This window comes from Paramacrobiotus metropolitanus, unplaced genomic scaffold (genome assembly GCF_019649055.1).
Source record: "Paramacrobiotus metropolitanus isolate TYO unplaced genomic scaffold, Prichtersi_v1.0 Parri_scaffold0000012, whole genome shotgun sequence".
NCBI lineage: Eukaryota > Metazoa > Tardigrada > Eutardigrada > Parachela > Macrobiotidae > Paramacrobiotus > Paramacrobiotus metropolitanus.
In genome coordinates, this window is record NW_026570232.1 from 734,893 (window position 1) to 761,510 (window position 26,618).

At 40.6% G+C, this 26,618-nt stretch overlaps 8 protein-coding genes across 8 annotated transcripts; 5 read left to right on the forward strand and 3 right to left on the reverse strand.

Annotated features, from left to right (window-relative positions):
• Nucleotides 1-68: 68 nt before the first annotated feature.
• Nucleotides 69-4,246, reverse strand: LOC129583828 (branched-chain-amino-acid aminotransferase, cytosolic-like). The gene is made up of 9 exons (XM_055475809.1): nucleotides 3,896-4,246; nucleotides 3,761-3,823; nucleotides 3,429-3,629; nucleotides 1,971-2,081; nucleotides 1,452-1,732; nucleotides 1,225-1,367; nucleotides 1,074-1,159; nucleotides 830-898; nucleotides 69-766 (listed from the first exon to the last, which is right to left on the reverse strand). Exons 1-9 carry the CDS (start codon nucleotides 3,962-3,964, stop codon nucleotides 494-496), a joined length of 1,296 nt encoding a protein of 431 aa, XP_055331784.1. The 5' UTR covers nucleotides 3,965-4,246; the 3' UTR covers nucleotides 69-493.
• Nucleotides 4,247-6,049: 1,803 nt separating this feature from the next.
• On the reverse strand, nucleotides 6,050-9,285 carry LOC129583855 (probable ATP-dependent RNA helicase DDX10). The gene is made up of 4 exons (XM_055475850.1): nucleotides 9,177-9,285; nucleotides 8,659-9,101; nucleotides 7,630-8,280; nucleotides 6,050-7,284 (listed from the first exon to the last, which is right to left on the reverse strand). Exons 2-4 carry the CDS (start codon nucleotides 9,070-9,072, stop codon nucleotides 6,223-6,225), a joined length of 2,127 nt encoding a protein of 708 aa, XP_055331825.1. The 5' UTR covers nucleotides 9,073-9,101; nucleotides 9,177-9,285; the 3' UTR covers nucleotides 6,050-6,222.
• Nucleotides 9,286-9,407: 122 nt separating this feature from the next.
• On the forward strand, nucleotides 9,408-11,732 carry LOC129583857 (NADH-quinone oxidoreductase subunit B 2-like). The gene is made up of 4 exons (XM_055475852.1): nucleotides 9,408-9,776; nucleotides 9,960-10,223; nucleotides 10,968-11,283; nucleotides 11,349-11,732. Exons 1-4 carry the CDS (start codon nucleotides 9,726-9,728, stop codon nucleotides 11,444-11,446), a joined length of 729 nt encoding a protein of 242 aa, XP_055331827.1. The 5' UTR covers nucleotides 9,408-9,725; the 3' UTR covers nucleotides 11,447-11,732.
• Nucleotides 11,733-12,158: 426 nt separating this feature from the next.
• LOC129583858 (uncharacterized) lies at nucleotides 12,159-13,375 on the forward strand. The gene is made up of 2 exons (XM_055475853.1): nucleotides 12,159-12,609; nucleotides 12,788-13,375. Exons 1-2 carry the CDS (start codon nucleotides 12,479-12,481, stop codon nucleotides 13,110-13,112), a joined length of 456 nt encoding a protein of 151 aa, XP_055331828.1. The 5' UTR covers nucleotides 12,159-12,478; the 3' UTR covers nucleotides 13,113-13,375.
• Nucleotides 13,376-13,404: 29 nt separating this feature from the next.
• LOC129583856 (jerky protein homolog-like) lies at nucleotides 13,405-14,667 on the reverse strand. The gene has a single exon (XM_055475851.1). It carries the CDS (start codon nucleotides 14,469-14,471, stop codon nucleotides 13,653-13,655), a length of 819 nt encoding a protein of 272 aa, XP_055331826.1. The 5' UTR covers nucleotides 14,472-14,667; the 3' UTR covers nucleotides 13,405-13,652.
• Nucleotides 14,668-15,617: 950 nt separating this feature from the next.
• Nucleotides 15,618-19,088, forward strand: LOC129583804 (ADP-ribosylation factor 6-like). Its single transcript, XM_055475773.1, has 5 exons — nucleotides 15,618-16,310; nucleotides 16,685-16,707; nucleotides 17,734-17,843; nucleotides 17,992-18,177; nucleotides 18,628-19,088. The coding sequence occupies exons 1-5, from the start codon at nucleotides 16,252-16,254 to the stop codon at nucleotides 18,781-18,783; spliced, it is 534 nt and encodes a 177-aa protein (XP_055331748.1). The 5' UTR covers nucleotides 15,618-16,251; the 3' UTR covers nucleotides 18,784-19,088.
• A 531-nt stretch (nucleotides 19,089-19,619) lies between these two features.
• On the forward strand, nucleotides 19,620-22,706 carry LOC129583918 (guanine nucleotide-binding protein-like 1). Its single transcript, XM_055475970.1, has 4 exons — nucleotides 19,620-20,113; nucleotides 20,236-20,505; nucleotides 20,833-21,250; nucleotides 21,633-22,706. The coding sequence occupies exons 1-4, from the start codon at nucleotides 19,826-19,828 to the stop codon at nucleotides 22,421-22,423; spliced, it is 1,767 nt and encodes a 588-aa protein (XP_055331945.1). The 5' UTR covers nucleotides 19,620-19,825; the 3' UTR covers nucleotides 22,424-22,706.
• Nucleotides 22,707-24,505: 1,799 nt separating this feature from the next.
• On the forward strand, nucleotides 24,506-26,362 carry LOC129584036 (uncharacterized). Its single transcript, XM_055476127.1, has 3 exons — nucleotides 24,506-24,763; nucleotides 25,107-25,423; nucleotides 25,742-26,362. The coding sequence occupies exons 1-3, from the start codon at nucleotides 24,682-24,684 to the stop codon at nucleotides 26,120-26,122; spliced, it is 780 nt and encodes a 259-aa protein (XP_055332102.1). The 5' UTR covers nucleotides 24,506-24,681; the 3' UTR covers nucleotides 26,123-26,362.
• The last annotated feature ends 256 nt before the right edge of the window (nucleotides 26,363-26,618 follow it).

The window sequence follows — 26,618 nt, forward strand, 5'->3', positions numbered from 1 at the left end:
ACGGCCCTACAGAAAAAACTCGCTCAGTCAACAGATCAGTTATTTCACTTTCGGTCAACCTGAATAAATTTCGAACATTTCGTACTATTCTTGCAGAATCTCGCTTAATCATGGTCAACAGTTTCCTGAGCGAAAATAAATACAATTCAACAAGCAAATGGTGATTGGGGGATAATCTTGACCGGAACACACAAGAATATTTACAGTGTGGTTACCAAAGGCGCCAATAAGCAACATTTGTGCACAATGCACATACATTATTAACAACTTAAACCAACTCTCTAACAAACAAAATCTACAGCTGCATTGTGATTGAAGCAAAAAAATAAAGGAGATTCTCATCAGGACGAATAATTATTTACGAGATTGCACAATGTATGATGAAAACCAACAGCAATGCATTGCGTTACACCGGGCCACTTCCGGGCGCGATAAATACAGCCAGCATCCGCAACAAAACAGGCAGTGTTCACCGTTAACCACCATTCCATCTCTACTGCTTCATCGCGCGCTTCTTCATCGGTACTGCTTCGTCGTGCAGATTGTGGTGATGTTCGGGTGTCTTACCCAGTATGGCATCGATCTCCACAGCCCAAGGATGGTTCTTTGTGCGTCCGTACTGGATATCCAACAACTCATCATGGATGCGCTGCGTGACGCTGTTACGGCTTCCGGGCTGCGGTAAGTCCACATTTTTACCTTCATACAGTATTCGCGACACGGGGCACACAACGCAAGCAGTGCCGGCACCGAAAATTTCAAGTAACTGCAAAAACAAGCAACAATGTGGTCAATCACGAATGAATCCAGCGACAGAAGGCAATGTTACCCGGTTCTCGTGTTTAGCTTTCAGAATATCTTTCATCGATATCGATCGCTCGACCGCTTTCAAATCACTCTGCAGAGAAGAAAGCGGTACTTATATGAAAATGTTGTTACGACTTCACTGAAAAACTGTGACGCATTCTAAAAATAACAAAAGGCGAAAAATATAAAAATTCGTGAAAACAATCAAAATTTTGTAAGCGAAGTTTGGCATTCGATAAGGGTTCAGATCACTTATGACGCTTTACCCAAGTTTGAGTCAGATCGAGAATGCTTTGGCGGGTTACACCCGGCAAGATCAGTCCGTCCAGCGGAGGTGTGAGCAATTCTTTTTCTGCGAAAAACATTCAGCGTAACAGCCCAAAAAGTCATAAACTACGCGAAGCAAAATTCATTTACCGCCTTTTTCGTTAATCCAGTACACGAAAATGTTCATCGTGCCCACTTCGGTGAGGTAGTGTTTGTCTCCGAACAACCACAGGACTTGTTGACAACCCTGTTTGGCGGCTTCCTTCGCCACGTGAATAGTAGGAGCATAATTGCTGTTAAAGAATTAATACAACATTGCACTGAAAGCCATTCTTTGTGATGATCGTTTCCTGATAAAATTTTTAACTTTGCCACACCTGCCCATCTTGTAAGCACCAGCACCACCCGGCCATGATCTGACAAACTTCGGATCCGCCAACAGCGATATCGGTTTGAAGCCCGACGGGAAGTACGGTCCCACTGGACCGACGATAACGTACAGCAGCGCTTCGCTGGATTTAGCCACACCGAGTGTTGGCTCGGTGCCGATTAGCGTCGGTCGGATGTAGAGCGAACTATTCGTATTCTGCGGCACCCATTCACGGTCGACGTCGATGAGTTTGGCAATGCAGCGGGTCAATTCTTTTCCATCAAATTCCTACATGATTACGGCATTTTTCAGTAATTCAAATGAGAAATGAATTCAAAGCCCCTATAATTGAACAGCTGAAAGGGGAAAGTCTGTCTGTATAAGCACAACAGAACATTCAAATTCTCACCTTAAAATTAAAACGAGTACAAATTTAATTCTGAACTACAAACATAAGACTGAAAAAAACTACAAGAACCAGCTCTGTGCCAGTTCAAGTATTGTACCAAATAATTGTGCGGATTACCGGAAGTGCCAATCTTTTGGAAGTGTTCAGCATGCGCGCCATATTCAAATCGGGACGAAACAGACGGATTTTGTGATCCACACCAGTGTAAGCTTTCATGCCTTCGAACAGCTGAAAATTACATAAAAAAATAAGTTTTGATTTTGTGGTAAAACGGTGGAAATCGTCACAGCTGTCGTAATAATAATTTTGTTGCTCGTCTAATCCTAAGGAAAAACATTTATTCATACCGGCGCATGACGCGAATAATACAACAACATAAAAATATAAATCGTACATGACACATTAGCATTACGGTGTATATGCACTAGCAAAAATAATGGCCAATCGATTTCATCATTTTCATGTTCGAAGTCTCATGACACCTGTCATGAGATCGTGACCGCATCATTTATGAGTGTCTGCAGAAGCAAATGTACTTACAAAACTTAGTGCCCATAAATGAGATGATTTTCTTGAAATTGTGCTGTCAACAACGCCATATGCAATTTATCGCAAGCAGCACATCAGCTAACCTAACCACGACAGGGAGAAATAGTCGAAATCGAAAAACCATCCATCTGTACAGTACATTTTTAAAAAAGGTAAATTATTCCCGCAAGCCGCTCACAGTGACGTTCAGTACCGCTGTCACTGCCACGATGGAATTTAGAAATCTACTGCTTTAAGTGAATCTTTGGATTAGTCTTACTGCACACACTTATTTACTAATCATGCGATCCCTCCACTGATATTCGTTGTATCATAAACGTAATACTTAAAGACAGATTATGATTTCGTATGCGGGTACGGAATTCCAAAATGCAACAAATTAACCGAATTTATTACACCTATAAGATAAAATTAATTTGTTAGATGGATTGCAACACGTACTCTAACATCGATAATAAAAGATTATTGTTGTCTGATTAAGAGTAAAGAATTCATTTGCAAAAAAAAGACATGCGTTACACAATTAACAAACTCAACACTTGAGTGCCAAAAATTTACAATTTAAATTACAGTTATTTATATCAGCCTGAAATCTGCATTCGTGCAGAGTACGGTTAGAAAAACAAATTCGAAAATAGTAAGTTCATGAATTATTTAGTTAATTCATCCCTCGATGACGGCTGGTTTTTGAATGTGTACTTGTACAATCCATTGTCAATGCAAATAAGTATCAAGATAAGATTACAATTCTCAGTGTATTTAAATTTTACGCTAGACAGACGAGCCGATTAAATAAGCAAGATAGCATCGCTAACGACTTCAACCCTGGAGATGTTAACTTGCAATTAGTCAGGTCTTGCGTAACCGGAATTCCCTTCTGGCCTTAGGCTATTTTCCAATAAAAATTTACATCGACTTGCTTAAAAAAATAATCGCAATACTGAAACATCCCGAAATTTATTGTGCAATATTTGTGCCCCTAACATCTGCCGGGAATAACAAAATTCGAGTAAATGCTAATCTCACCTCCGATGCATAATGCAACACTTTAGCTGCCGGATGCAACTGGAAATTGTGGAAGGGAACGATGCGCGGAGTGCCCCATCCTTTGGCTTCCGACCAAGCCACTTCGAACATGTGATCTGAGAAGTGGTTTCCAAATTTCAAAGTGCTAATGTCTGGTTTCTGCTGCAGTTTGTCCTCTAGCTGTACACGGATGTCGGCAAACTAAAAGCAAAAATTATTCCTGTGTATCAGTCGTCCAACAAGGCGCATATCGCCAATACCATGTAAAAACCCACGACACAGTATATTGAATGAAACCGGGAGGAAAATAAAGCCGCTGTAATAAAACTTACCTTAAATGAGCGCGAACTGTCTCCAGACAAGTGGGAAGCCGTTCGAATTTCCACCAAGGTTAGCTACAATTTATGTATCGTTGGTCAATACAGATTACGTAAAGCTAGAAAAAGGTTTATAAAGCCACGTCCTACCGGACAGAATCTCTCCAGAAGAAGACCCGTCTTCTTAAAAGCCTGCATGGTTCTCGAAGCTATAGCCATTTACGGTTTACGACCAAAAAACAAAAGTGCAGAGCACTAAAATTGTGCTGTGGACAGATTTGTGAGAAGAGATGAATCAATTTTCTTGGGACAAAGTGAACTACATGTAGGTATCCGTATAACTCAGTTAAAATTAAACACTCAAACACAAAAAACGTTTTATTCCAAGGCTCACGTGGCACAGAAGTATGCAAAACTCTAGTAGTTGGCAATGGTATATCGACGAGCTAGAAAAATTCAACTGATCTTTTTAGACTGAAGTCAGCTGTCTGTCGCCGCTCTCTTGCGACAGCCGCTACTGTGAGTCAGCCGCCGCTCGTATTAAGCTTTCGGAATTGTACTTACATGCCTACGGGCCACACCTACGGTTCATTTGTTCCAATTGGCGGAAATCCAATGCGTACTTGTACAATACTGCGTGATGTTGCAGTTAAAGTAATAATACTTTCTGCAGTAATGTTAGTGCTTACGATAGCACTGCTTGTACTGTAAAATTAAATTTTACAATAGTTAATTTAACTTACCATTAATTCGTTAGTAAAAAAGTACAGGTCATGCAGTCAGCAGTATTAACATTTTTTTCGTTATTAGCACGACTGCACGAGGCAGCAAGATTATTGTGATAAAATGGAGAATGATTTAGTAAGTCACCATTAATTTTAACAGCACGATGGTTGCAACCGTTTTCGAAACTTGAACGAACGTTAAAAGTAGTCAAACACTGAAAGTTTGAATAAAATTCTATAAATATTGTACTGTGCTTTATATTAATTTTTATAAAGTGCAATACTACAGGACAGTAATTCAGCGACCATCGAAGGTGAGTCAAGACTGTCAAGTGATATTGTACGAAATAATGTTGGCCCTCTAACCTATCGCTTCGCATGCTGAAATCCCGCCACAACTACTTCCCTCTGCGCCGGAAACCGTGCTCGAAAAAGCTCTGCCGACTGGGATACAGTTATTCAGCTCGTACGACGTACAGAATATAATTATGTTTCCGGTGTATGTGTGCGATTCGGCAACTGGGCATGTGATCTCTCGTGATTTTCTTCTGATTCTATTCATGTTCTTTAAATAGGTGACGCAGATGGATGGCAATTTTTAACTTGATCGTTCCTCCAGTGCTCTACGGATACTCTGCCACAAAAACGGCAGAAATGCCACAGAATATCATATAAAACCACAAACACATTAATTATTACATTTTTAAATAGATTTATAATAGAAACACACTGTGTATAAAGTTCGGCATCATGCCACGATGACTAAGGACAGTAATTATAAGACATGACAAGAACTTAGTACTTTAATTAGACATAGCAAGCTACTCACACACTCTACATAAAACACACTCATACAATTAATTTCAATTAAATTACAATTAACTTAGTGTCAGATTTTTTACACACACTCACAATTAACTTTAGGTAAGTAGAGTAAGTGTGCTTACTACGCACTAGTTGTGGTCAAATTCATATGGTCAAAGGTCAAGAAAGGGTTCCTTTTTGAATGTTCCTTTCTAAAGAGAGTACTTCTTCACAATACGGGGTGCGAGTATATACCGTTGGCATATAAAATGGGCAACTGGAGCAAAATATGGCACGGAACTGCAGCGTGTAGACTAGTGTACAGTCTGTAGATGACCCTAAAAATTAATAGTGTACTCATACTGCCGCCCATTTGTTATTTATGGCTGTGAGAACTACGAAAGCGGAATTTGGACTCTAGAATCGAGACAATAAAGCAGACGAACTGATTACAAGTGACCCTTTGCCAATCTGATTTATTTTACACTGCATTTATAAGGAGATGGCCGGCAGATCAGCAAAAAAGTAGCTCAGGGAATACCACAGAACAAAATTCAAAAATTGAAAAAAAATTAAATCTTGAGTATCCTTCTATAACAGGCGGCATACTACTAGTACCTAAAACAGTTTATATCATTTATTGAACTTACGAATTGAAATGCGCTCACAAGTCAGTTTATTTTGTGTATCTGTGTCTATCCACTTGATTTTCCTACACGGTCTGGACAGCGTCGTAAACGTTTAGGAAATATTATACTTATTGGTTTTGCTGTTTGCAGTAAACAGTTAGGTATTCAGGAGCGGCAACCCGAATCTTGATATCAAACTTGCAACAATACCGAAGAATCATGTTAATGCTTTTATAACTTGACAAAACAGCAAGCAAAAATAAAGTTATTATTACACAAAAGTCACCACACGATTTAACATCATACAGCTGATTTAACATCAGCCTAATAATAATTTCAAAGCTAAACTTTCATCTTCGGCAATGCTTAACTGTTCACGCTTTCTCCGCTTCAAGGTGCTTTCATCAGGAGTTGTTTCCGAAAGCCGCTTCTTTTTAGACTTCCTAGGTTCTTCTTGAACAGCTTCATCTTGGTATTCCTCAAAGGCCACCGGCTCATCCTCTGGATCGCCTTCATATTCTGCCAACGTCACGCCTTCATCAGCGTCTTCGGCCTGTAGACGCTCATCTTTGCCTAACGGCTGACCGGGTTTTCTCCGCAGTGCCTTTCTTTTTTTCCTGTCTTCTTTGTGCTTTTCTTTAATCCTTTGTCGATATGCCACACGGTCCTGCACATCGGCGTTTATCAAAGCTTTCTTTGCTTCCTCCACATCCAAACCTTTTTCAGGCACTTTGTGTTTTCCATCTCCAGATTCTAATGCGGATCCTTCAACTTCCGCAACGTTCCCTTCGTCATCAAACTTTATACGTGTATTAACAACGATCCCTTTCTTCATTAGACGATTGGCTAGCATAGCTTTCGAAACTAAACGATTTTTGTTTTTGCTATTGCTCCGCTCTTCCCGGCTAGGTGCAATCTCAAGAGTTTCTTCTTTTTCGAAATCGTGCTCTTTTCTTTGGGATTTCTTGGGAATCAGTACTTCGTCGTCCGATTCATCATCAAGCTCTCCATTAAAAGCATTGGATTTACTACTGCTTTGGAGTTTTTCAATTGTAGCCTCTTCCGATTTCTTATCCTTACGACGTTCTTGTTCCTTCTTAAATCTCTCAAAAAAGCGGATGCGTGGTTTATGATGCAATCCTAATGATCGGGCATAGGCATCCAGATCGATATTCATGCCTTTTTCTCCATGTGTCATCCAAATCGATTTTAAATAAGCTTTGAAACATCGCTGTGCCGATTCGTTCAGGCCAGGAAATCGTGCCAACATAGCCTCAAGATTCAGAGGCTTCAAGTGCCGGTGATTGGTTTCCATTTTCTCAATGGGGATTTTTTTATCTATTAACTGGGGAATAAATCTTTCTTCCTCGGAAGGAGTAACCTAAAACAACAAAAAACTTGTAACAACAGCAGTAAAAGCTGAAAAAGGTCAAAATGAAACAAAACCCTTGCACGCAACTGTCGAAAAAGTCACAAGCTCGAAATCGCTAAACCAACTTAAATTTTAACAGCAACTAGTTTCAAAAGGCATCTCTGGATCTGATAAAAAAGGAAACAAAAATTATTGCAAATTATTAACGAATGACGATTTGACGTTAAATAGAAGCCTACAGTATAAAAATTACTGGCATTCAAAAACAAATACTTTTATCGTTAATCTGTATCTGTTGGCTGCGGAAACGCAAAAGCCACCAAAGCAAATATTTATAACACGTCTTGTCCTCACAATTAAAACTGCAACTCCATTCAAGTTAAACCGCGCCGTTCTGCCCGCACGATGAATATACTGAACCACATTATCCGGACAATCTAACTGAACAACGTAATCCACATTGGGAAAATCCAATCCTCGCGACGCGACATCTGTCGCTAAGAGAACCGCTTTTTCCTTCCTATGAAATCTATCGTAGATCTCCATTCGGCGCAGCTGATGCATATTGCCATGTAGAGCATACAAACTCACTCCGGGCTTGAGATGCCGCAGGGCTTCGTCAATGAATTTCACCTGTTTGCATGACGCTAGAAACACCAGCGTCTTCTTTTCTTTGTGAAATTTCAGGAATGACCATAGAAAATTGAGCTTGTCTTCGACATTAATGACGATATACGTCTGGGTTAAGGATGCCGGCGTCGCGTAACGGGAATCTTCGTCAGCGGATACAAACTCCGGGTTGGTTAAACTCAAGCGGGCTAAGTCTTTGACAGAACGGGTTTGGGTAGCGGAAAACAGCAGGGTCTGGCGAGAGGGAAGGTGCTGAAGGATTCCGTTGACTTCTTCAGCGAAACCCATATCAAGAATTCGATCCGCTTCATCCAGTACAAGGATCTGCAGGTTGGAGCACTCAATGTTGGGATTTTTGTCCAAATGGTGGCAAATCTGTAAAATAAACAAGAACTCACTTTTATTTTCAAGCAGTCATAACTCTTAAAAAATTCTTCATTTACAGATATAACCCAAGCAGTTAACTGCTTTCGACAAAACATTCTTAGTTTTCGCGTTAAGAACAACTGCGCAATTGCATTTGCATTACTGAAACAGTCAAATCAACAAATTTTCTGTTTTGCTAGTAATGAATAAGTACTACCCTAGTACTTAAATTATGTTATAGGCAGATTAAATTATAGACAGATCAAATTAATTTAGGGTATGCACTTAAAACTTTAAAGTGTCTACTTTTTAGCGTACACAAATTAGCCGTTAATATACTCGTACTAACTGAAACGGCGAAAACGCATCTATTTACGGTGGCTTTACCCGCCCTGGAGTTCCGATGATAATGTTCACTTTGCCCATCCGGGGCGTCTCAAATTTCAGATCCTTTCCTCCAATAATTAATCCTGCAGAAAAATTATGGTGCTTGCCGATTTTCCGGAGAACTTCATAGATTTGGTAGGCCAGTTCGCGTGTTGGTGTAATAATCAAAGCTCCCAAACCGAAATCCCGAGACCACTTTACCGCATCTAACTTTTCGAGAACAGGAATAAGGAATGCTAAGGTTTTCCCCGATCCAGTGCGCGCAGCACCCAGGATATCTTTCCCTTCAAGCGCAAAGGGAATGGATTTGGACTGTATGGTTGTTGACTCCTTGTAGTCATTTTCCTCCAGACCATCCAGAGTTGCTTTGGAGAGGCCAAACTCGGGGTCCGTAAAAAGTTTCGGTGTCCCCATTTTGCTACGCGCACGAGAAAACCTACAACCTAATGAACAAGGTCTCACATCTAAATTTAAAAATTGGATCAGTCGTAAACGAACGAATCTTGGAAACCTCTTACCGCTTACGTTAAGCTTCTACAATATACTAGCGGTTTAGTGGAACAGCTTCCTAAGTTTTAGAAGTAAAAATGACTCAAAATCTGAAAATCTTCAAAAATTTCTGTCTGCTGGTACCAGACGAAATACCATTCATAGGCGCAAGGGCTAACAGCCCTGGTACGGCGGCGTCTTAGAGCAAGTCTTGTTGGTGCGATATGGGCAACGCAATCATTTGCCTTCACACGGCCGGATTTATCACATCTGTGTCTTGCCGTGTGGTTATAAATTTTGTTTATCCCGTTTCTAATACAGTGGACGACTTTCCTTCCATTTTGCGTTCCACGCAACCTTGTGAAACCCGTGTGACAGATTGAGGTATCTTGACGTTAGTTTGCCAGTCGTTTTATGTTAAGTTAAAGTGTGTTACTAAAGCTCGAAGCTGGGCGCATCGTAAATGAAAGTGTTGAAAAAGCCTACCGTGTTGTGTCATCTGTGATAAGGAGAACCTCCTTGTGAAACGGAAAGTGGTTACATATTTCATATTTGGATCCCATAATATAGCAAGGACAATGCTGGCATCAAACGTCAAGAACATTTACCTTCTTCAAAAATTCTTTCCGGTATGTAAGTCGCACATGACTGCACGGCGCACATCGCTTCTTGCGCTGAGACTTCGGATTATCAAGCAGCCAAATTTTGCAAAACCTGCGAAATCGTTGTTTTCTCAGCTTTCCTGTGTTCTCTACCTTATTTCTTCGTTTTGTTGAATCGGGACTCTTTTTGATAACCTTCTGTTCTTTTAGCGGACTTCAGTCCAAATTCAGACTGCTTCGAGCGCATCTGCTCAGAAGCAGTTTCCCCATCCCTCACAGTCAGCCGTAGTGTACAAAACGCCAGCTGAACAGGCTGCCAAAGCAGCGCAGGATATACAAGAATGTGCGCCTGGCACTACTCCTGGACCCGATGTGGTTCCCATTAAAAAACGACCCTACTCTCCATTTAAACCAACCAGCAATGCGGAGTATGCTCTTGCCAGAGTGGACGACCTTCTCAATTTTGCGCGCAAGGTGAGTGGGAAGCTATCATAATGTCTAATGAATAAGAATAATATAATGCAAGTAGAGTCTTAGTAGACTGTAGAATGCTGGATTTTGGGTCATAGGTATTTGCGTGATACACCTTTCTCATTCTCGTTAGTTATTTGTTATTATTCAGTTATTCTACTACTTAATATTGTATATGCATTTATGTATTAAATCAGCTTTTGGCACTTTTTTTTAACCGTCTGAGCGTATTAGAATGTGCTGAAAAGCTAAAGATCATCAAGTTGTTTAATAAGATCAATCATTACTACGAGTACCGAAATTTTCCCTCTCGTCTTCTGATGTGTAGCATGTGTATAAATTCAGTATGCAGATATTCTACAAATCATTCGATTTAAGTATCTGTATGATATCCGAGTTTGTTCCACCGCTGTCTTTTTGGTTTATGCAGAATGCAGATTATGTCGGTATGCGCAATGTGTGTGATAATTGTTTTAATGTAGTTGTAATTTAAATTTCGTTTTTTATCTCCAGCTATAAAAATGTGTGTATGTTTTATGACTGCAGAAGACTGAATTTACAGAACTGGCTTTTCCTTTTGTAAACTGTAAGCAATAGGCCTGGTCTCCTCGATTCAGGCTGCTGAGAAACGCTGCCTAATATCTTCCGAAAAAGAGCGTCGTGTGTCAGTGACTACTGACTCGGCGTTCGGTTTTGGGAAATCCAAAATAAAAATACTGCTTGCTGATGATTTCTTATGCTCTGCAGGGCTCTTTGTGGCCGATGACGTTCGGCTTAGCATGCTGCGCTGTGGAAATGATGCACATGGCTGCTCCTCGTTACGACATGGATCGTTTCGGTGTGGTCTTCCGAGCCAGTCCCCGTCAGGCGGACTGCATCATCGTGGCCGGCACCCTCACCAACAAGATGGCCCCCGCCTTCCGTAAAGTCTACGACCAGATGCTGGAGCCAAAATGGGTGATTTCGATGGGATCCTGTGCCAACGGAGGTGGATATTATCATTATTCGTATTCGGTGGTGCGAGGATGCGATCGCATCGTTCCCGTTGATATTTATGTCCCAGGTCAGTTATGTCAATGTGACTTCCTACAGCGGCAGTGCATCGAATTTTTGGTGTTGGTGTTATAGGATGTCCTCCTTCCGCAGAAGCTCTACTTTACGGTGTCTTGCAACTACAAAAAAAGATTAAACGCATTGCAAAGGCTCAGATATGGTACCGCGAATAGATTTAGGCTCATTTCGTCGGATGGTAGACACCGACTAGCTTTTGACTGGTGATTCAGCTTTGACATCTGTACAAGTTGTTTACATGTCTGTTGCATCTGCTTGATCACAGTTTACCTGCAGATGTGTATGCTGTCGGAAATTCGGAATGGTTTATTTGTCACTTTTCATGTGTGTTGAGTGTTCGTGTCCAGATTCCAGAACATATGTTGACTTTCTGTACCATATTCTCTGAAATAACCCATTATTATAAAGAAGACTTTGTGATCAAAAATTTTAAATATGAACTAATGTCTCGCACTTCCACCGGCTTGAACGAAGTTTATAAACTTCCGGTGAGGATGCATTTTGCTGACAGAGTCAAAACTTGTGGACAAGCTGGACACTGCAAACATTTACAGTTGTCACTGAGTTGTGGAAGTCTCTGGTTTACTTTATACACCCGGACACCCGATGCAAATAAGTGCGTTCAAAGTTAACGAGCAATAAGTATTTATTATTAAGCTGACAATGAGAGAAACAATTTTTTAATACGAAGTATTAAAAATTAATACGTATTCAGTTTACTTACTAAAAAATGGTCACATTCACACATCCAATACGACCAGGTGTTTTCATTGGCTGCCCGCTGCCGCTAGCTACCGTATACGGAACCGTAAGTACTTCGAAGTTTGAATGGTACAGTACAGTGATTTAATGGTATACTCACTATACTGTAAATCATTTCCTCCATTCGGTAATTGTCGAAGTGTCTCTTGTTTTTCCGTCGTTGTTTACACTTTACTGACATAGTGACATTCGGTTGAACTTGATGAAATTGATCAAAGTGTACTGATTCCAAGACTTGTCAGATCAGATGAAACTGCACTGAGTGGACTGATTTTCCTTTTATGCAGGACACTTTCAGGAAGAGGTTGTTGAGTGCTCACTGCTCACGGTTGAGTCTTTGACTGGCTATTGAAAAACAGTTATTACAGCGTTACTGTTGTTGTTTTTGTCCAGTCCGACGTTGTGTTTATTTTCGGCTTGGGAAAATGGCCAGAAATTCTCCTTCAGCGTCTTTTGGTGCTCCTTCAGCTGCTTCTAAATCTCCGACAGCTGCTATTGCAACACTCCAGGAAGCTCAGTTCACCAAACCTCTCATCACCTTGGGTAATAGACTCTCGTAAGTACTAATTGTAAGTGACACAGTGTAATGGTGTTGCATCGCTGCCTTTTATTTTATGTTTCCGTTCTACGCCACTCCTCAGTTACCGTGTTTAATAGTCCGTTACTACCTGCTTGTGTACGAGTAGTTTAAATTGTGAACTGCCAGTAATTTTAATGTCTGCTCGCAATTTCAGGGAGTTTAACGGAAATTCTCTGCCTCCACAGTCGCAGGCTGCGCAGCTGTGCCGTATACTGGCCGACGTTTTGCCAGAGATTCAACAGTTGAAGACCAACATGACCAAATGGCATCAGGCTATCGACGACATTCCCGGAATCCAGCGTAATACAGCGCAGCAGATGGAGCGGCTCGATAACCTGAATTATGCTGTAACGCGACGGTATGAGCTCCTGCAGCGACACCGAAATCTCGTCCCTGATGGACTGGGCGAGCGTGCGGGAAGGAGTGGGAATAACGCTGGCAAAGCCTGGAAGCCTGCTCCCAGTATGCCGAAAAGATAGTCCCCCGGAAAGCCTTACACTGGTGTTAATTTCGTTTTTTAAATTTTCCAGTTCCAGATTAGATGTGTCATATTTGTTGATTTCTTCGACTCTTTTGTTGTTACTTATTAAAAATGAAGATTACAATTCCTGTAAAAAGTAGACATTTGCTCTTTGTTAAATTCTTGTTAAACATTGTTCACTTCTGTATTATGAGCAAGTTACATTTTCAAAGAATATTGCATTTTGTTTGCAATGCAGCTGCTGTTTGTTCCTTTGGTAAATTCACCTAAAGGTGGTACTCAAGTATCGATTTTCAGTTCTTTAACAGTTTAATTTCAACACTTGCATCATCACTTTGACACTTTGCAAATTATGGGTAGTTTTCAAAATGGTAGGAGTGACAATATTGTCTGCAGTCTCTGCATAGGCTGATATTTTATGATTATGGTATGTGTAAAAAATGTATTTACGTTAGTTCCCAGAAAATTTAAAAAACGAAATCAGGATTCAATTAACAATAAATAATGCACCAAAATCAGGTTTGCAAAAAGACCACAGTCATTCCGGAAGTGGGGTGACCGCATCGGCAGGTAGCATTATGTGCGTTTTAACAGGAGTTTTAAGCCTTTTCCGTTCTTTTGAGCGCTCTTTGATAAGCAGAGTTTTCAAAGCTTCGAGCAGTTCTCCTCCTCTCCAGTTCTTACCGGCCACAAAGTGCTCGATCCTGGTCAAGCAGCGCAAAACATCCTTGTAGCTATCCGTCGCCTTTAATTTTACAGTCGTCGTCCGCGATACAGACGCAGGCCCTTGCTCTGTCTCCGACTCGTCACTCGAACTCGTCTCAGCACCCGCAGAAGCCATGATATCATGTAAAATCTGATCGTACACTTCGGGACGGACGTCATCGTTCAGGCCCACAAAGCCAGCTTCTTCGGCCAGATTTCGGAAGGAAATATTGTGTCGCTGACGGAAACTCTCCAGCCATCCATTACTCGCAGCGAAATCACTGATACCGAAGTTGTCTGCAATCTGCTTAGCCTTACTTTTGAGCATCACACCGGAGACGTGAAAGTGTCGCGTGCGGCACTCACTGAAAAACCGCCACGCCAAAGTGTCCACACGTTCGAAACGCATGCGCGTGAAGATGCGCTTTCGGTTGACTGGTCTGTCTTCTTTGACGATCCGCTCCAGTTTGCGACGCGCCTTCAGGATAGCCGTCACGCTAGAATGGGAAATGCCGAATTTCGTCCCGATCTGGCGATAGCTGAGGCCTTCATCTACGGCTTGTATGATTTCCAGCTTCTTCTCCAGGGTCAAATGGTTCCGGGGCTTTTTCGGACCTGCACTGACTTCCACAACTTGGTAGTCATCAGACATGGTGAATAAAAGCCAAGTTCTTCCCTGTTAACCACTAAAAAACTCAATAAAAATTAAAACGTTCAAGCGCAAAAATCCCTTCTCTACGTAGTGGACCAGTGGGCAGGTCCATAAGAACCGTGAGATTTGCGACAATTCTGTATCTGTACAGGATGGTTGGCAACTGAGGGACCCAGCGACGCACTGCATTCAAGTCGGAAACTGGATGGCTCAAGCAGGTGTGCGCGTCTAACAGGGCGGAAGTCACGGTCAAATGCAGCGCTTCAATATGCTTGCGCTGAGACGGGTAACTGCCAACCTGAGCGGTAAATGTATACAATCTTCCGGTCAGTTCAAAGTCAAACCTCAGGGCACTTTCTACAAAATAATAAATTATCAGTTTCGTAGAAAGTTGTACAAAAAAGTACACGAACGTAAATTAACGTTAAAAATAAGCAGACATAAATGGTGTATTCCTGTTCTCGTTTTTCATGATGAAAACAATGAAAGTTGAAAATTATTGCGTAATTAATACTAGAAAAATGCACGTTGGCGTACTGCAATGGCAGACCGGAGCTTGGCTAACCAGTGTCAGCCATAAATTGCGTCAACAGTGTTGTTTCGATAAGTAAGCGCCAGTTTTATTTTTTAAAAAAATGTTTTTTATCAATATTATTATCAGTAATAATCACGAAAACATTTAAGTGCCAGAAAATGTGAAAATGTGAGCGGTAGCTGCCAGTCTGTCTCCTGGGCGGTCACAAACAGGAATTCGTGTAAAATTCTTGTTAATAGAAGTATTTAAAGTACTGATCATGCAACATATTTGGTTAATTGTTAATTTAATATTGTAGTTTTTAGTCGAAATAATTAATCAGTTCGCCGTGATCGGAAATTTAATTACAATATTATAATTACAGGCTTTACAGCTGATGTATCTTATCATTCCTGTGTGGTTTAAGTCGTGGTGAGTTAATAAATCTAACAAAACTTTTTTATTTAAAACGGGAATGAATGATTCATGTGCAAAATTCATAAAAATCGTGTGTGACAACTCATAAGGCATAATTCACAGATGTTCAGGAAATTTTGGATGGACTTAGTGAGTCATCTTTTGTTGCGAACATAGCACACGCCGTCTACAAACTCGATGCCGCCTCCGGCCACCACATCGCAATTCTGCACGCTCTCGCTCTCCCCTTTTCAATCGCCGATGTATGGCAGGCGTACGGTCTGAAATTGATTGTTGTGATATCGTCCATTCAAATTTTGCTATCGCTATCTTTATGAGTCTTGGTGATTTAGTCTTCCATATCGGATGCCTTTTAATCACTTTCGCAGATTTCTTTGAGCAGTAGTCATGACTGTGTTACTGGTGTCCACGGACCTTAAGAGGAATTTATCGATTTAATATTGTGCACTGTTTTCCTTTGGATTCAGTAGCTTACGGTTTGTTGTCCTGATTCTGTACTTCCTTGTTAATCTGCTCGGATAATCTTTGAGGGTCTTCCTTCCTTCATCTACAACTGGATGGGACCCTAAATCTGGACAGCAAAATCAGAAGCCATTTATTAGCGCGTTCTCAGTTGCGCAAAAATCCAACATGTCGATTCTGGACCGTCAGTTCAAAAAGTTTTTTGGCGAAATATAACGTTCGACCATGCTTTGCTAAATTTGGAACCTGACTGCTTTTCTCTTGATGTGCCGTGTCTCGTATTGATCTTGATAATCCCTTTCTCAAGTGGAACTCTTGCTGCTTCTCGGGGAATTTATTATTGAAATTTACCTGGTTGTATTCAGAATGGGAAAGAAGCTGTCGAAATTATTTGGTGGAAAAGAAATGCGGATTCTCATGCTTGGGTACGTCAGTGAGTTTAACTGCGAATATCGGTTTTGTGGTATTCATTAATTTGCAGGGTTTTTTCACATATTGGTAATTTATTATTTACTATTGAACAAAATTTTAGTAAGGCTTTAAAGTTAGGAAAGTTAGAAAACTTGTAAAATGGCATAAGCACTAGCTGCTGATTGCTGATATTTGATGTTTGCAGATTATTGTAAAAATACTGTACGGTAAGTAGATGTTTTCAGATTTTATTATGTTCACAAAATTAAAACCTTTCCTTATGAACGAAATTATTGGGCCATAATATAAGCTTGTTTTGCACGCTATACCTAGGGCATCCACGTAGAACAAATTTAAATTTAATGAAAAAATTTGCTTTTTCTTGCAGATTGGATTCCAGTGGTAAAACAAGTAAGTCCTTTTTAGTCTCTCCATGCTGAAATGTATGTGTTTGTGAACGTCAAGGTGTACGCGCCTTAACAAAACATCGCATAATTTGAAGCAGGTCCTTCAACGTGATAATTACGGTTTAGCACTTAGCAGTATTGCCAGTTTTGAACAATTTTACAGTAAAATGGATGCTTATTCCATTTGATTTAGTCGATAATCCTAATTGCTAGTCTGAAATACAGATAATTTGAAGGCTCAAGCCGCACTACATCAATAAATTATTAGCATCTTGATACTCTTGTATTCCGTTATGGCATTTCATGAGTGCGCTGCTGCCGGTCTAAATACTTACTTACCATTTTATTGAGCAGTAGCCTATAAGGCAACAAAAAAGCGCAGTGGGAATACCGCAGAGCGAAAATTTGAATATTAAAAATGCAATTAAGAACACGCCTGGTATCTTTTTCAAACGGCAAATTGCTTAAATCAGACGTACAGATTAAGAGTATAAATTTTCCATTTACAATTGCTAATTTGCCGGTTTAATAGGCATTACTTTAATTTTATTCGCATCGCGTGCGCACTGATGAGAAATTTGGACATCCGGGATGAATATTAACTTATGAGATGGCTTCGTTAATTGACGATTATGGTTTTCCGGTTCATGAAAGCGCACTCGCTAATTCATGCTGACAACTGGATTCGTTTGTTATAACTTAAGCCTGTTTTTACGCAATCTGCAGGACAAATGTCAGCATCAGCTGTTTTTAAAGCAGATATGCTTTTTACGCGTGCTGCAAGGTTCATGGCCATCACTCACAATTTATTAGATTGCCGCTTTTCACAAAAATTGATGCACTTGTACATAAATTACAATTGTGATAGTACGTACATAATATTATCGTGTAGCATATTTTGACTGTTCACACACGAAAGCATTAAAGATTGTGCGCATTCGTTCACGTCTGCTTTGCGTAAAATTTGTTTGCTCTCTATTATGCTTATTTATGGTTTAAAACTGAAAATTTGCACAAAGTTTCTTTGTAGCTATTCTTTACCGATTGAAGTTGGCTCAGCACTCCAACATTACGACCATTCCAACCGTTGGCTTCAATGTGGAGACGATATCTTTCAAGAAATTTCGCATGTCTGTATGGGTAAGATTATTTGCCGATCGTCTTTGCTTACCTGCTTGTAAAATTGATTGCGTGCTCGGTGGAGCCTTCTCGACGGGGAGAATGAAGTGGCTGATTACTCGGCACAAGTGCATAATGTTGTGCACAACATGTTTATTTGTTCGGCTAGGACGTTGGTGGACAAGATAAGATTCGGCCTCTTTGGAGACATTACTTCACCGGCTCACAGGCATTAATTTTTGTCGTCGATTCCGCCGATATTGATCGACTTGACGAGGCACGACAGGAATTCCATAGAATCATTAATGATCGCGAAATGAAGGATGCCATCATCTTATTATTTGCCAATAAACAGGTACTAAATTGACTACTTGGCATACGATACATACTTGTGCGGTAAATGGCCACTTCTCCGGTTGTGTCTTGGTTTCTCTTTATTTTTTTGTGTTTGATAATGAACCTGCGGTTTTTTTGCATCGCTGGAAACCTGCCACCTGGTAATCTAAATATATGTCAACGATTTTTTCCACGAGTTTTGATAACAGTATGTCTTCACATTCTGTCTTGCTGTTTAAGATTGGTACCGGTGCCGGTATGGATTTTTCTCATGTATTTCCATCACCATGTGATAAGATATTTTGCGTAACTTGCCCTTTTATTATGCTGATGATAAGTACTTCGTTCAACTTCAAATAGTACTCTCAGGGGTATGTAAAATTAAATGATTGGAAAATGTACGATTCAAACGGCTGTGTTTCTCATATACATAATTTGAAATGCGCGGTTTTAATCTGAGCATTTGCAGGATCTCCCAAATGCTGTACGACCACATGACCTGCAGGATAGGTTGGGATTAACGAGGCTGCAGAATCGGATATGGTATGTGCAGCCTTGTTGCGCCCCGACCGGAGATGGATTAACCGAGGGCCTCACATGGTTGACATCCAACTACAAACAGTAGTTCGCGTAGTCGTGATAGTATTTCGGGGTTTTGCGGGGAAGATTTCTGTTTGCGTTTGATGGAGGGTGTTGGGGGTTGGTTGAACTTTTTCTATTGATCGTATTTTGTTGCCACCTTGATGGTTTTTTGAACTTTTTTCCAACGCGTGAATTGATCTGCGGTTGGATTGGACTCTGATGTTGATTTTTTGAAAAAATTCCCCTTTTGTACCGGTTTCGTCTGCTTTGGAGTTTAGTCCGGATTGAGTGCATGTGAACGGTTGCTTGGCCATACATACAAAAGTTTGAAACGAATAAAGTTTCATCGTTTTACTGTATTTTTGCTCATATAGATATCATGCAATATGTAATAAGCCAGACATGGCAAACTAAATAACTATGGTACTCGTATGGATATGGTAATGGTACGTACAGTACTCGTACTCTAAATACGAATATAAGAGCAGTTTTCATAGCTGTTGTATGCAGAATGCTTTACAATTTTATCCCTCCTTTCGTGTTCGCACTTTACTATAAAAATTATTTAAAAAAACTAAGAAAATGAGAGTATTTTAAATAAAAACTCGTTAATTGCGTTCGCGATTTTATGTGTTTTATGGAAACCGTAGCATCCCGAAATTTTGGGACAAGTCGGGATGGATTGCAAACAACAGCATTTTGAATTTATTAACAGGAAAATTATTATAAAATTTGGCTTAATTAATCTTTGGCAATAAATTAAGTCCCAATTTAACGCGGAAATCCAGTAAAATAGCACCGCACATAACACAACTCACTGTAATAATGCACTCTTGCAGTGCTAGCAGCTTGTACGTATACGTACCGTACTTACTCTTTCCGGTTTCCCATCGGCCAACTTGGGTATAAAGCAGTTCACTTCGCAGTTTTTCCCCATTTTCTTTCAATCTGCTTTTACAGTTTTACAGCGTCGTTTTCGGAAGTGTAGTTTTCGAAGGTTATTAGAAAATTACAGAGTTTATCATTTATGTTCGTGTTGTAAGTGCGCAGTTTGATTTGTCGTTCGTTTACATCGATCAATAGAGATGCCAAATCGTAAGAAACCGTTTAGCGTCAAGCAGAAGAAACAGCAGATGTTACAAAAGCGGGAAAGGAAACGAAACCGAAGCGGCGAACTGCAGACTACGAGCGACGAAGGTGATGTGGACGATGCCATAATTCTGACTGGGGACTTTCAAGAAGAAAATCCGCCGGGATTGAACGTTCGCGTCGCCAAAGTTAATCAGCAACCTGGATCTCAGCAGCTTCATTCGAAAGCGAAGAATGAATATGATCCCAACCGTTACCGACTGCATTTCTATCGCGAGTCAAAGGTACAGACTGTACAGTTGAAACAAAATGTTGATTTCGATTTTTGTCATGTTACTGTGCTGATATAGGTAAACAGTATTCTTGGTTGCTGGATCTTTGCTCATATATGTAATATGCTTCTTAGGAAGAACTGAAATTGCGGAAGGAAAAAGCTTCGCTGCCAGTGGAAGCGGTTCCCGAGGAGAAGCTGGAGATGAGCTTGGAGGATATTTACCGACCTGGTTCGGAGTTGGACATGCCTCGACGCCCGCCGTGGGATTACACCATGAAGAAGGAGCAGCTGGATGCACAGGAGCAGAAGTACTTTCAGAGTTATGTCGAGAAGATATTCGCTGCTCATCAGGATTCCGAGGATTTGTCGTACTTCGAACTGAATCTGGAAACTTGGCGCCAGGTGATAATGAGCGGAAAATCAAATTAATTCTAAATGAGCGAAAGCATGGAAAATTTTGTATATAATATGGATTCAAATTTCGGGCGATTCGGAATATTAATTTAAATTTTCTTGAATGTCTGTGTCAGATCAAAGCAAATCAGCCATAATTTTCGGATGCCTTTTAATTACTTATTTTTATGTGCTGAAATTAGAAAAAAATTACTTGAGTTTGTGAATATGTAAGTAAATGCAATAATTATAACTTGAGTCTAGCGCAGCTGACTCACGTTATAACAACTTTTGATGCGTAAAAAATTTAATCTTCCTTATTATTTTTATTTTTAGTTGTGGCGTGTGATGGAGATGAGCGACGTGTTCCTAGTCATTGTGGATCTTCGTTTCCCAGTTCTACATTTTCCTCCGACATTGTATAAATATTTAATGGAAGAATTGAAAAAGCCGATCATTCTTATTCTCAATAAAATCGATCTGGTGCCTCCGCCGCTGGCCGTAGCCTGGCGGCAGTATTTCTCTTCGACGTATCCTTCCTTGAAAGTGGTTCTGTTCGGTTCCAGTCCTCGTACAGCTGCGGATCTGGAAAGGATGTTCAAAAAGAAGAAGCCAACTAAACGCAGCAAATACCAGATCTGCTACGGTGTACGCGAGATATTTGACTACTGTTCCGAAGTAGCCAAAGGGGAAGTCGACATGACGTTGTGGAAACAGCGACTGGATGCTGTTGAATCGGGAGGTGCACTTCCGGGTATGTTCATGAATTTCTTCACAATATACGGTATTTTTTGCGACGAAATGTAAGAACTGTGGCTAACGAAAAATCTGTCTTTCATAATTTGATTGTTGAGCTCCACCAATTCTAGTTGTGCTTTTCTTGTTGTGGAAGGTAATCGTCGGTGTATGCCTATGTAAGTGAAATTTATAATTTATAAGTGATCTATTTCGAAATTGGAAAACATAAGTGAAACTACTTATTGTGAAATCGTGTTTGTTACCGATTTTCTGTAGTACATATGTGTTATCTGTAAGTGGTATAATACAGTGTGTACTTATTACTGGTTAGTAAAATCGTTTTTTCGTAAAATATTATATAAGTAATTACTTCATATGTTTGGATTGTATGGTATTAGATAAAGTGCCGATTCCACCGGCGGATGTTCATCAGATGGACGGACACCATGTTCCCTTCAAAGACGGTGTGCTGACCATTGGTTGCATCGGAGAACCGAATGTCGGCAAATCTTCCGTGATCAACGCGTTAATGGGTCAGAAAGTTGTGTCTGTCTCGAAAACTCCCGGCCATACCAAGCATTTCCAAACCATATTCCTTGCTCCGAATGTTAAGCTCTGTGATTGTCCTGGATTGGTCTTTCCGGCTACTGCGCCCAAAGTCCTGCAGATTATCGGCGGAATCTATCCCATTTCTCAAGTATCGGATCCATATAACGTTATCGGCTATTTGGCCGCTCACCTGCCACTCATTCAACTGTTGAAACTGAGACATCCAAACGGGGAAACGGCCAAATTCTCGGCGTTAGACATTTGTGAAGCGTGGGCGTTGAAACGAGGATTTTTCACGGCGAAGGCAGCCCGACCGGATGTGTATCGAGCCGGCAATCATTTGTTGCGCATTACGCTGGAAGGGAAAATATGTTTGCGAATGTATCCACCGGGCTACGTGGAGCACAAGAAACATTTCGAGAATCTGGCCGAAACAAAACAGTTGACAGCGGAATTGGAACAATTAGAACAAAAGCTGCATGGTGGTGCTTCGGAAGGGGAGAGGAACCCAGCGAAAGGCTCAGATGACGATGACGACAGCGATACGCTCTCGACGGAAGAGGAGACTGACCGGCAGCATTGCTTTGAACAGATTGCGGGGAGTAACAAGTTTGCAGCGCTGGGAATTTCGTCGGATTGATTTTTTGCGGTGGTTGTATGATCGTATCGCTTTTTAAGATTCAAACTTTTTTGTTTGTATTCTTTTGGTTACTGTTTGCTGTCTCGATTTCCATTATCAAAACCAGTGTTCTGGCTTTCCGACTTCTGGAATTTCTTGCTTAAACAGCAGTGCTCCTTTTGTGGACGTTTCCTATGTGATATGCGCGTCTCCTGTGAAAGATCGGTTATTCTGCTTCTTGTACGATTTATGTGAAGTAATAACAAGTTTGAAACTGAAACTGCTCAGATAATTCAGAAGGAGATGGAAGGAAGTAATAAGTTTCGCATGACAGTTTTGCATTTTCCTAATATGGCGTCAATTCAATAGGAACTGTGTGCCAGGAATGGATTAAACGGAAGCAAAATTGAGAAATTTCCTGCGGTTTTCTCACTCATTCTGTGACTGTGGTCTCTGAGAATATACACAAATTGAATTAATATTGTGCAGTTAAATAACAAAAACTATGAGTCTCGCCAGATGTGTACTTGGGACTGGAGAATTGGATGGGAAGTTGGAAACATCCCTGCACAGTGCACGTTCCTTTGATTCTGAGCCAATTTATAGACAACACTACTTATCGTGCAACGTGGAACGTTATCGTGCATTGTTACAATAAGATTAATATCGGAACATCCTTTTCTTACTCAAGCCTGGAAGAAGTGCAAAAGGCAAAAAACTAGAACAGTCGGTCGTGAAAGACGGTACGAGTATACCATCGCTGTTACACCGAATAAGGACTCACATCTATTGCATCTTTTGGTTCGCGTCAAGTGGCCATGGTATTATTGACTGTAAAGTTGTAAACACTCAACCAAGAGTTATGTTTTTCTGTTATAGTTTAGCGCGTTTCTTTTTATATATGTGTACTGCGTTTTTGATTCGACCACTAAAGTTCCGAGACCAAGAGATGATATTCCGCGGGAGGGACTTCGCATAGAAGTACTGCAAAGGTTTTTAGATTACTAAGGTGACATTAGTAAGGTCACGTCAGAACGAAAAGCTGACATGGCGTGGGTACTGTAACTAAATACTGCATGTCGAAGCCGCAGTGAGATTTTAATGCCCCAGTGCCACTTATACAGTAGAAGGTCGGTCGACGTCGGAGAAGGACAACAGTAATCCAGTAATCTAATTTGGATAATACTGTTGTCCTTTTGTGAACGAACACATGCGGTATAATTTTGGTTAATTGGCGACGATTTTGGGCCGATGATGTGCGGCTGCTTCTGCTTAGTTGAAGCAAGCTTATCATTCCAGCCTATATTGATCAGGGAACTGGCGCCTGGAATACTGTTTGGGCACTTCTGTGCACAGGGGATGGCGACGGATGTGCGAAAACTCAATCGATGCTGCCAGTTCACGAAAATGATTATGCCTTGATGCTTAATTATGGGGCGGTGTTCGACCTGTTCGGTTCTGTAGGTCTGGAAGATGCAGGACAGAGTGCTACCGCAATTAGCCGCAAGTGCGCATTCCCATTCGCAATCAACGGGATTGGCTTGGCGGCTGACCTTTACGCGAAAACTGTTATGTATATAAAATACTCATTACAACCTTTTGTTTTAGTGTATACGTAGGTGTAAAGTCATTGCTTGTTAATTAATGTCGTTTTGTGTTTCATATGATTCTACATTTAGATATTCTCGAAAGTTACAAGAGTAATTTTACGTGCTCTAATTATTGGGTTTTTAAAGTTTAAATGTAAACGGCATTGGCTTGCACAAGTTGCTAATAAAGTTCTACATTCTAGGTCTAGCTATAGAATGATACTGTGAAGTGTTATTTTTGTCGGTTTTCTTTGGCTAACCAGAAGTTTGAGTTTTTTTGTTAACTGGAAATTTTTTGTAAATCACGCAAAAAATTTTGCTGGTTTAAGGAAATTTTTATGCGTTTCCTCAAGGTAATCCGTGAAATTTCTGTTAAAGGTTGGTTTATCTTATCGCACATTATTACAGCGTGTCAACAGTTGATAACAAGCAAGTGCGATTATCGTTGATCAAACAGTTGTGATTGTGCTTGCATCTAGCTGCCATGCAGCTGCAGTAGAATTACTCATTTGACCATTTGCGTAAGTTTAATTCTGGTGCGTCTTCCGGTGCGTGGTTGTAAAGTACGAAATGGGTCCAAACACCGTAATGTAAATTCGACATAAACAAGGCAAAATGCATTAGCTTGTGCTTATGCGACAAAGTATTTTCCAAACGTTTTTCCTATAATTCGAAAACCTCGAATTCATCATGCGATTCAATCCCAGTAAATCGATTATGGGATGTACGATTATTGCATTAGGGTCGTTGTCCGTCGGACTTGAAACTGGAGGTAAGGAGATCTTACTGTAGTTACTAGCATAATCAAACTGTATGAATAACGCAAAGGAGTGCGGTAGTACCGTACTGCGCATGTACACGGCATATTACATTTGAAAATTATGTGTCCATCAAGAATTAAAAAGGGCTAGTACCGATTTTAATGCTGGGAATGGGAAGGATTTATGCTAGTTAGCCCATAATAACCCATAATATATAGCCCATAATATATAACGTTATCATTAGCTTCACCTGTATATAGGAGGTATATTCATGCAATCACCTGAAATCATATTCTCTTCGATTGCCCCATTATTTAGTTTTGGGTCGACAGATTCTACGCAAGTTTTTTGCAGTTGTAATGGCCGGCCGCGCGGACAACCGCGGTGACACACAACTTCACGGACTACATCGTGTGGCCCCGGGAATATGGGGCGGATTCATCTCCATTGTGTCCGGCGTGTTAGGCATGATGGCTGACAACCGCACACAGATGCCGTTCAGGATACCCAAATACTATTATCCCTACTTCTGGGGTTTGGCCGTGTCATCCTTTTTGGGATTTGTTATATCTGTTATATCGCTGGGCGTCAACGGAGCAATGATAGGAAATGTCGCGAGTGATTGTTCGTCCACGAGGATCGATGCGCAGTTGTATCTCTATGTTGACCTGGTAATTATATAAGCAGGCCGGATACAATAAGCCGCGTGTTCCTAATAAACGAATTATGCCCTGCTGGAATGTGCGTAATATTTTATTCAAAAAAAAGACATAATGGAAAAATTTTATTCGTGCTTCTTTCAAAGAACGTACTTACTTATTAACTTACAACTTCATAAATGGGAGAATAAACTACGACAAACATTTTTCCCGGTTAATTAAATACGAATATTGCTTAATAAGTTAGCGTGCTATTAAACTTTCTTGGTGATATGTATTGTAAGTACTACTTTTTAATTAAGTACGCATACTATTATGCTTTGATTACAGTTTTGCTATGGCATCGTTGCGGCGGTTATACTGATTCCAGTCTCCTCGGTGTTGTTGATACTTCACGGGATATTCAGCTACTACTGCATATTGACCATTCGGCATGTGTTCTGGAACAGACAGTTCGAAGGCCGGCAGCGTCTGCACACGAATTCCACTTCCGGTACCGCATCCATGTCGTCCATCGGCGACGACGTCAATTTTGGCAGCAGACCGAAGAGGAATTTAAGCGAAGTCTCGGAAAGCTACGAGGAAGGCGTCAATCCCAATTACATAGGAGATTCTGGTGAAGAGATGCCGAACATATCGGCAGGCACGACTGCATCTGGTCGTCAGCGCGCGCCGAGTTCGCCCCAGCCGTCTTCCAGCAGAGCACATTAACTCCCGCTTTACTAAGACTGCAACATCGTTCGCTGGCCGACTACTTTGCGCATGCAGAGTGTCATGATCACAGTTTTGTAATAGAAATAACTTTTTAAAATTGGTCAAAATTACATACGATTCACGATTGTACAGCATGTAATGTGGGAATATCGGATTAAATTTTGTCATCTATCTGTTACTTATCTTTAATACGATGCATATCTCATATGCATATTTAATAAAAAAAGCTGTAAAAAGCCTGTCCATACTCTGCAGTAAATGCAAAGCGACCTGGTCTCTGTAAATGGCGGATATTAAATCTTCTTCTTCCCTCGTACGAGTATAATTATATATATTAATAATATAAATATTGGCACAAAATAAATCTAATGGTTTTATAACTCGTAGGACGTAATTACTTTAGGTGACCACTCCGTACACACCCTTTCACACCCTTTTACTCCGTACACAACCTTTTGCACTACCTTTCATTCCGTGCACAACCTTTTTGAGC

Coding starts and splice junctions, on each gene's coding strand:
- LOC129583828 (XM_055475809.1), bottom strand. CDS start 3,964: ATGGCTATAGCTTCGAGAACCATGCAGGCTTTTAAGAAGACGGGTCTT. Junction 1,368..1,451: donor GGTGCTTACAAGATGGGCAG/GTGTGGCAAAGT, acceptor ATTCTTTAACAG/CAATTATGCTCCTACTATTC. Junction 1,160..1,224: donor CTGGATTAACGAAAAAGGCG/GTAAATGAATTT, acceptor TGTTTTTCGCAG/AAAAAGAATTGCTCACACCT.
- LOC129583855 (XM_055475850.1), bottom strand. CDS start 9,072: ATGGGGACACCGAAACTTTTTACGGACCCCGAGTTTGGCCTCTCCAAA. Junction 8,281..8,658: donor TCATCGGAACTCCAGGGCGG/GTAAAGCCACCG, acceptor TTTATTTTACAG/ATTTGCCACCATTTGGACAA. Junction 7,285..7,629: donor ATGGAGTTGCAGTTTTAATT/GTGAGGACAAGA, acceptor TTGTTGTTTTAG/GTTACTCCTTCCGAGGAAGA.
- LOC129583857 (XM_055475852.1), top strand. CDS start 9,726: ATGCTGGCATCAAACGTCAAGAACATTTACCTTCTTCAAAAATTCTTT. Junction 10,224..10,967: donor TTCTCAATTTTGCGCGCAAG/GTGAGTGGGAAG, acceptor TATGCTCTGCAG/GGCTCTTTGTGGCCGATGAC. Junction 11,284..11,348: donor CGTTGATATTTATGTCCCAG/GTCAGTTATGTC, acceptor TTGGTGTTATAG/GATGTCCTCCTTCCGCAGAA.
- LOC129583858 (XM_055475853.1), top strand. CDS start 12,479: ATGGCCAGAAATTCTCCTTCAGCGTCTTTTGGTGCTCCTTCAGCTGCT. Junction 12,610..12,787: donor ACCTTGGGTAATAGACTCTC/GTAAGTACTAAT, acceptor TCGCAATTTCAG/GGAGTTTAACGGAAATTCTC.
- LOC129583856 (XM_055475851.1), bottom strand. CDS start 14,471: ATGTCTGATGACTACCAAGTTGTGGAAGTCAGTGCAGGTCCGAAAAAG.
- LOC129583804 (XM_055475773.1), top strand. CDS start 16,252: ATGGGAAAGAAGCTGTCGAAATTATTTGGTGGAAAAGAAATGCGGATT. Junction 17,844..17,991: donor AATTTCGCATGTCTGTATGG/GTAAGATTATTT, acceptor TTGTTCGGCTAG/GACGTTGGTGGACAAGATAA. Junction 18,178..18,627: donor TATTATTTGCCAATAAACAG/GTACTAAATTGA, acceptor GAGCATTTGCAG/GATCTCCCAAATGCTGTACG.
- LOC129583918 (XM_055475970.1), top strand. CDS start 19,826: ATGCCAAATCGTAAGAAACCGTTTAGCGTCAAGCAGAAGAAACAGCAG. Junction 20,114..20,235: donor ATTTCTATCGCGAGTCAAAG/GTACAGACTGTA, acceptor TATGCTTCTTAG/GAAGAACTGAAATTGCGGAA. Junction 20,506..20,832: donor ATCTGGAAACTTGGCGCCAG/GTGATAATGAGC, acceptor TTTTATTTTTAG/TTGTGGCGTGTGATGGAGAT.
- LOC129584036 (XM_055476127.1), top strand. CDS start 24,682: ATGCGATTCAATCCCAGTAAATCGATTATGGGATGTACGATTATTGCA. Junction 24,764..25,106: donor CGTCGGACTTGAAACTGGAG/GTAAGGAGATCT, acceptor AGTTTTTTGCAG/TTGTAATGGCCGGCCGCGCG. Junction 25,424..25,741: donor TGTATCTCTATGTTGACCTG/GTAATTATATAA, acceptor CTTTGATTACAG/TTTTGCTATGGCATCGTTGC.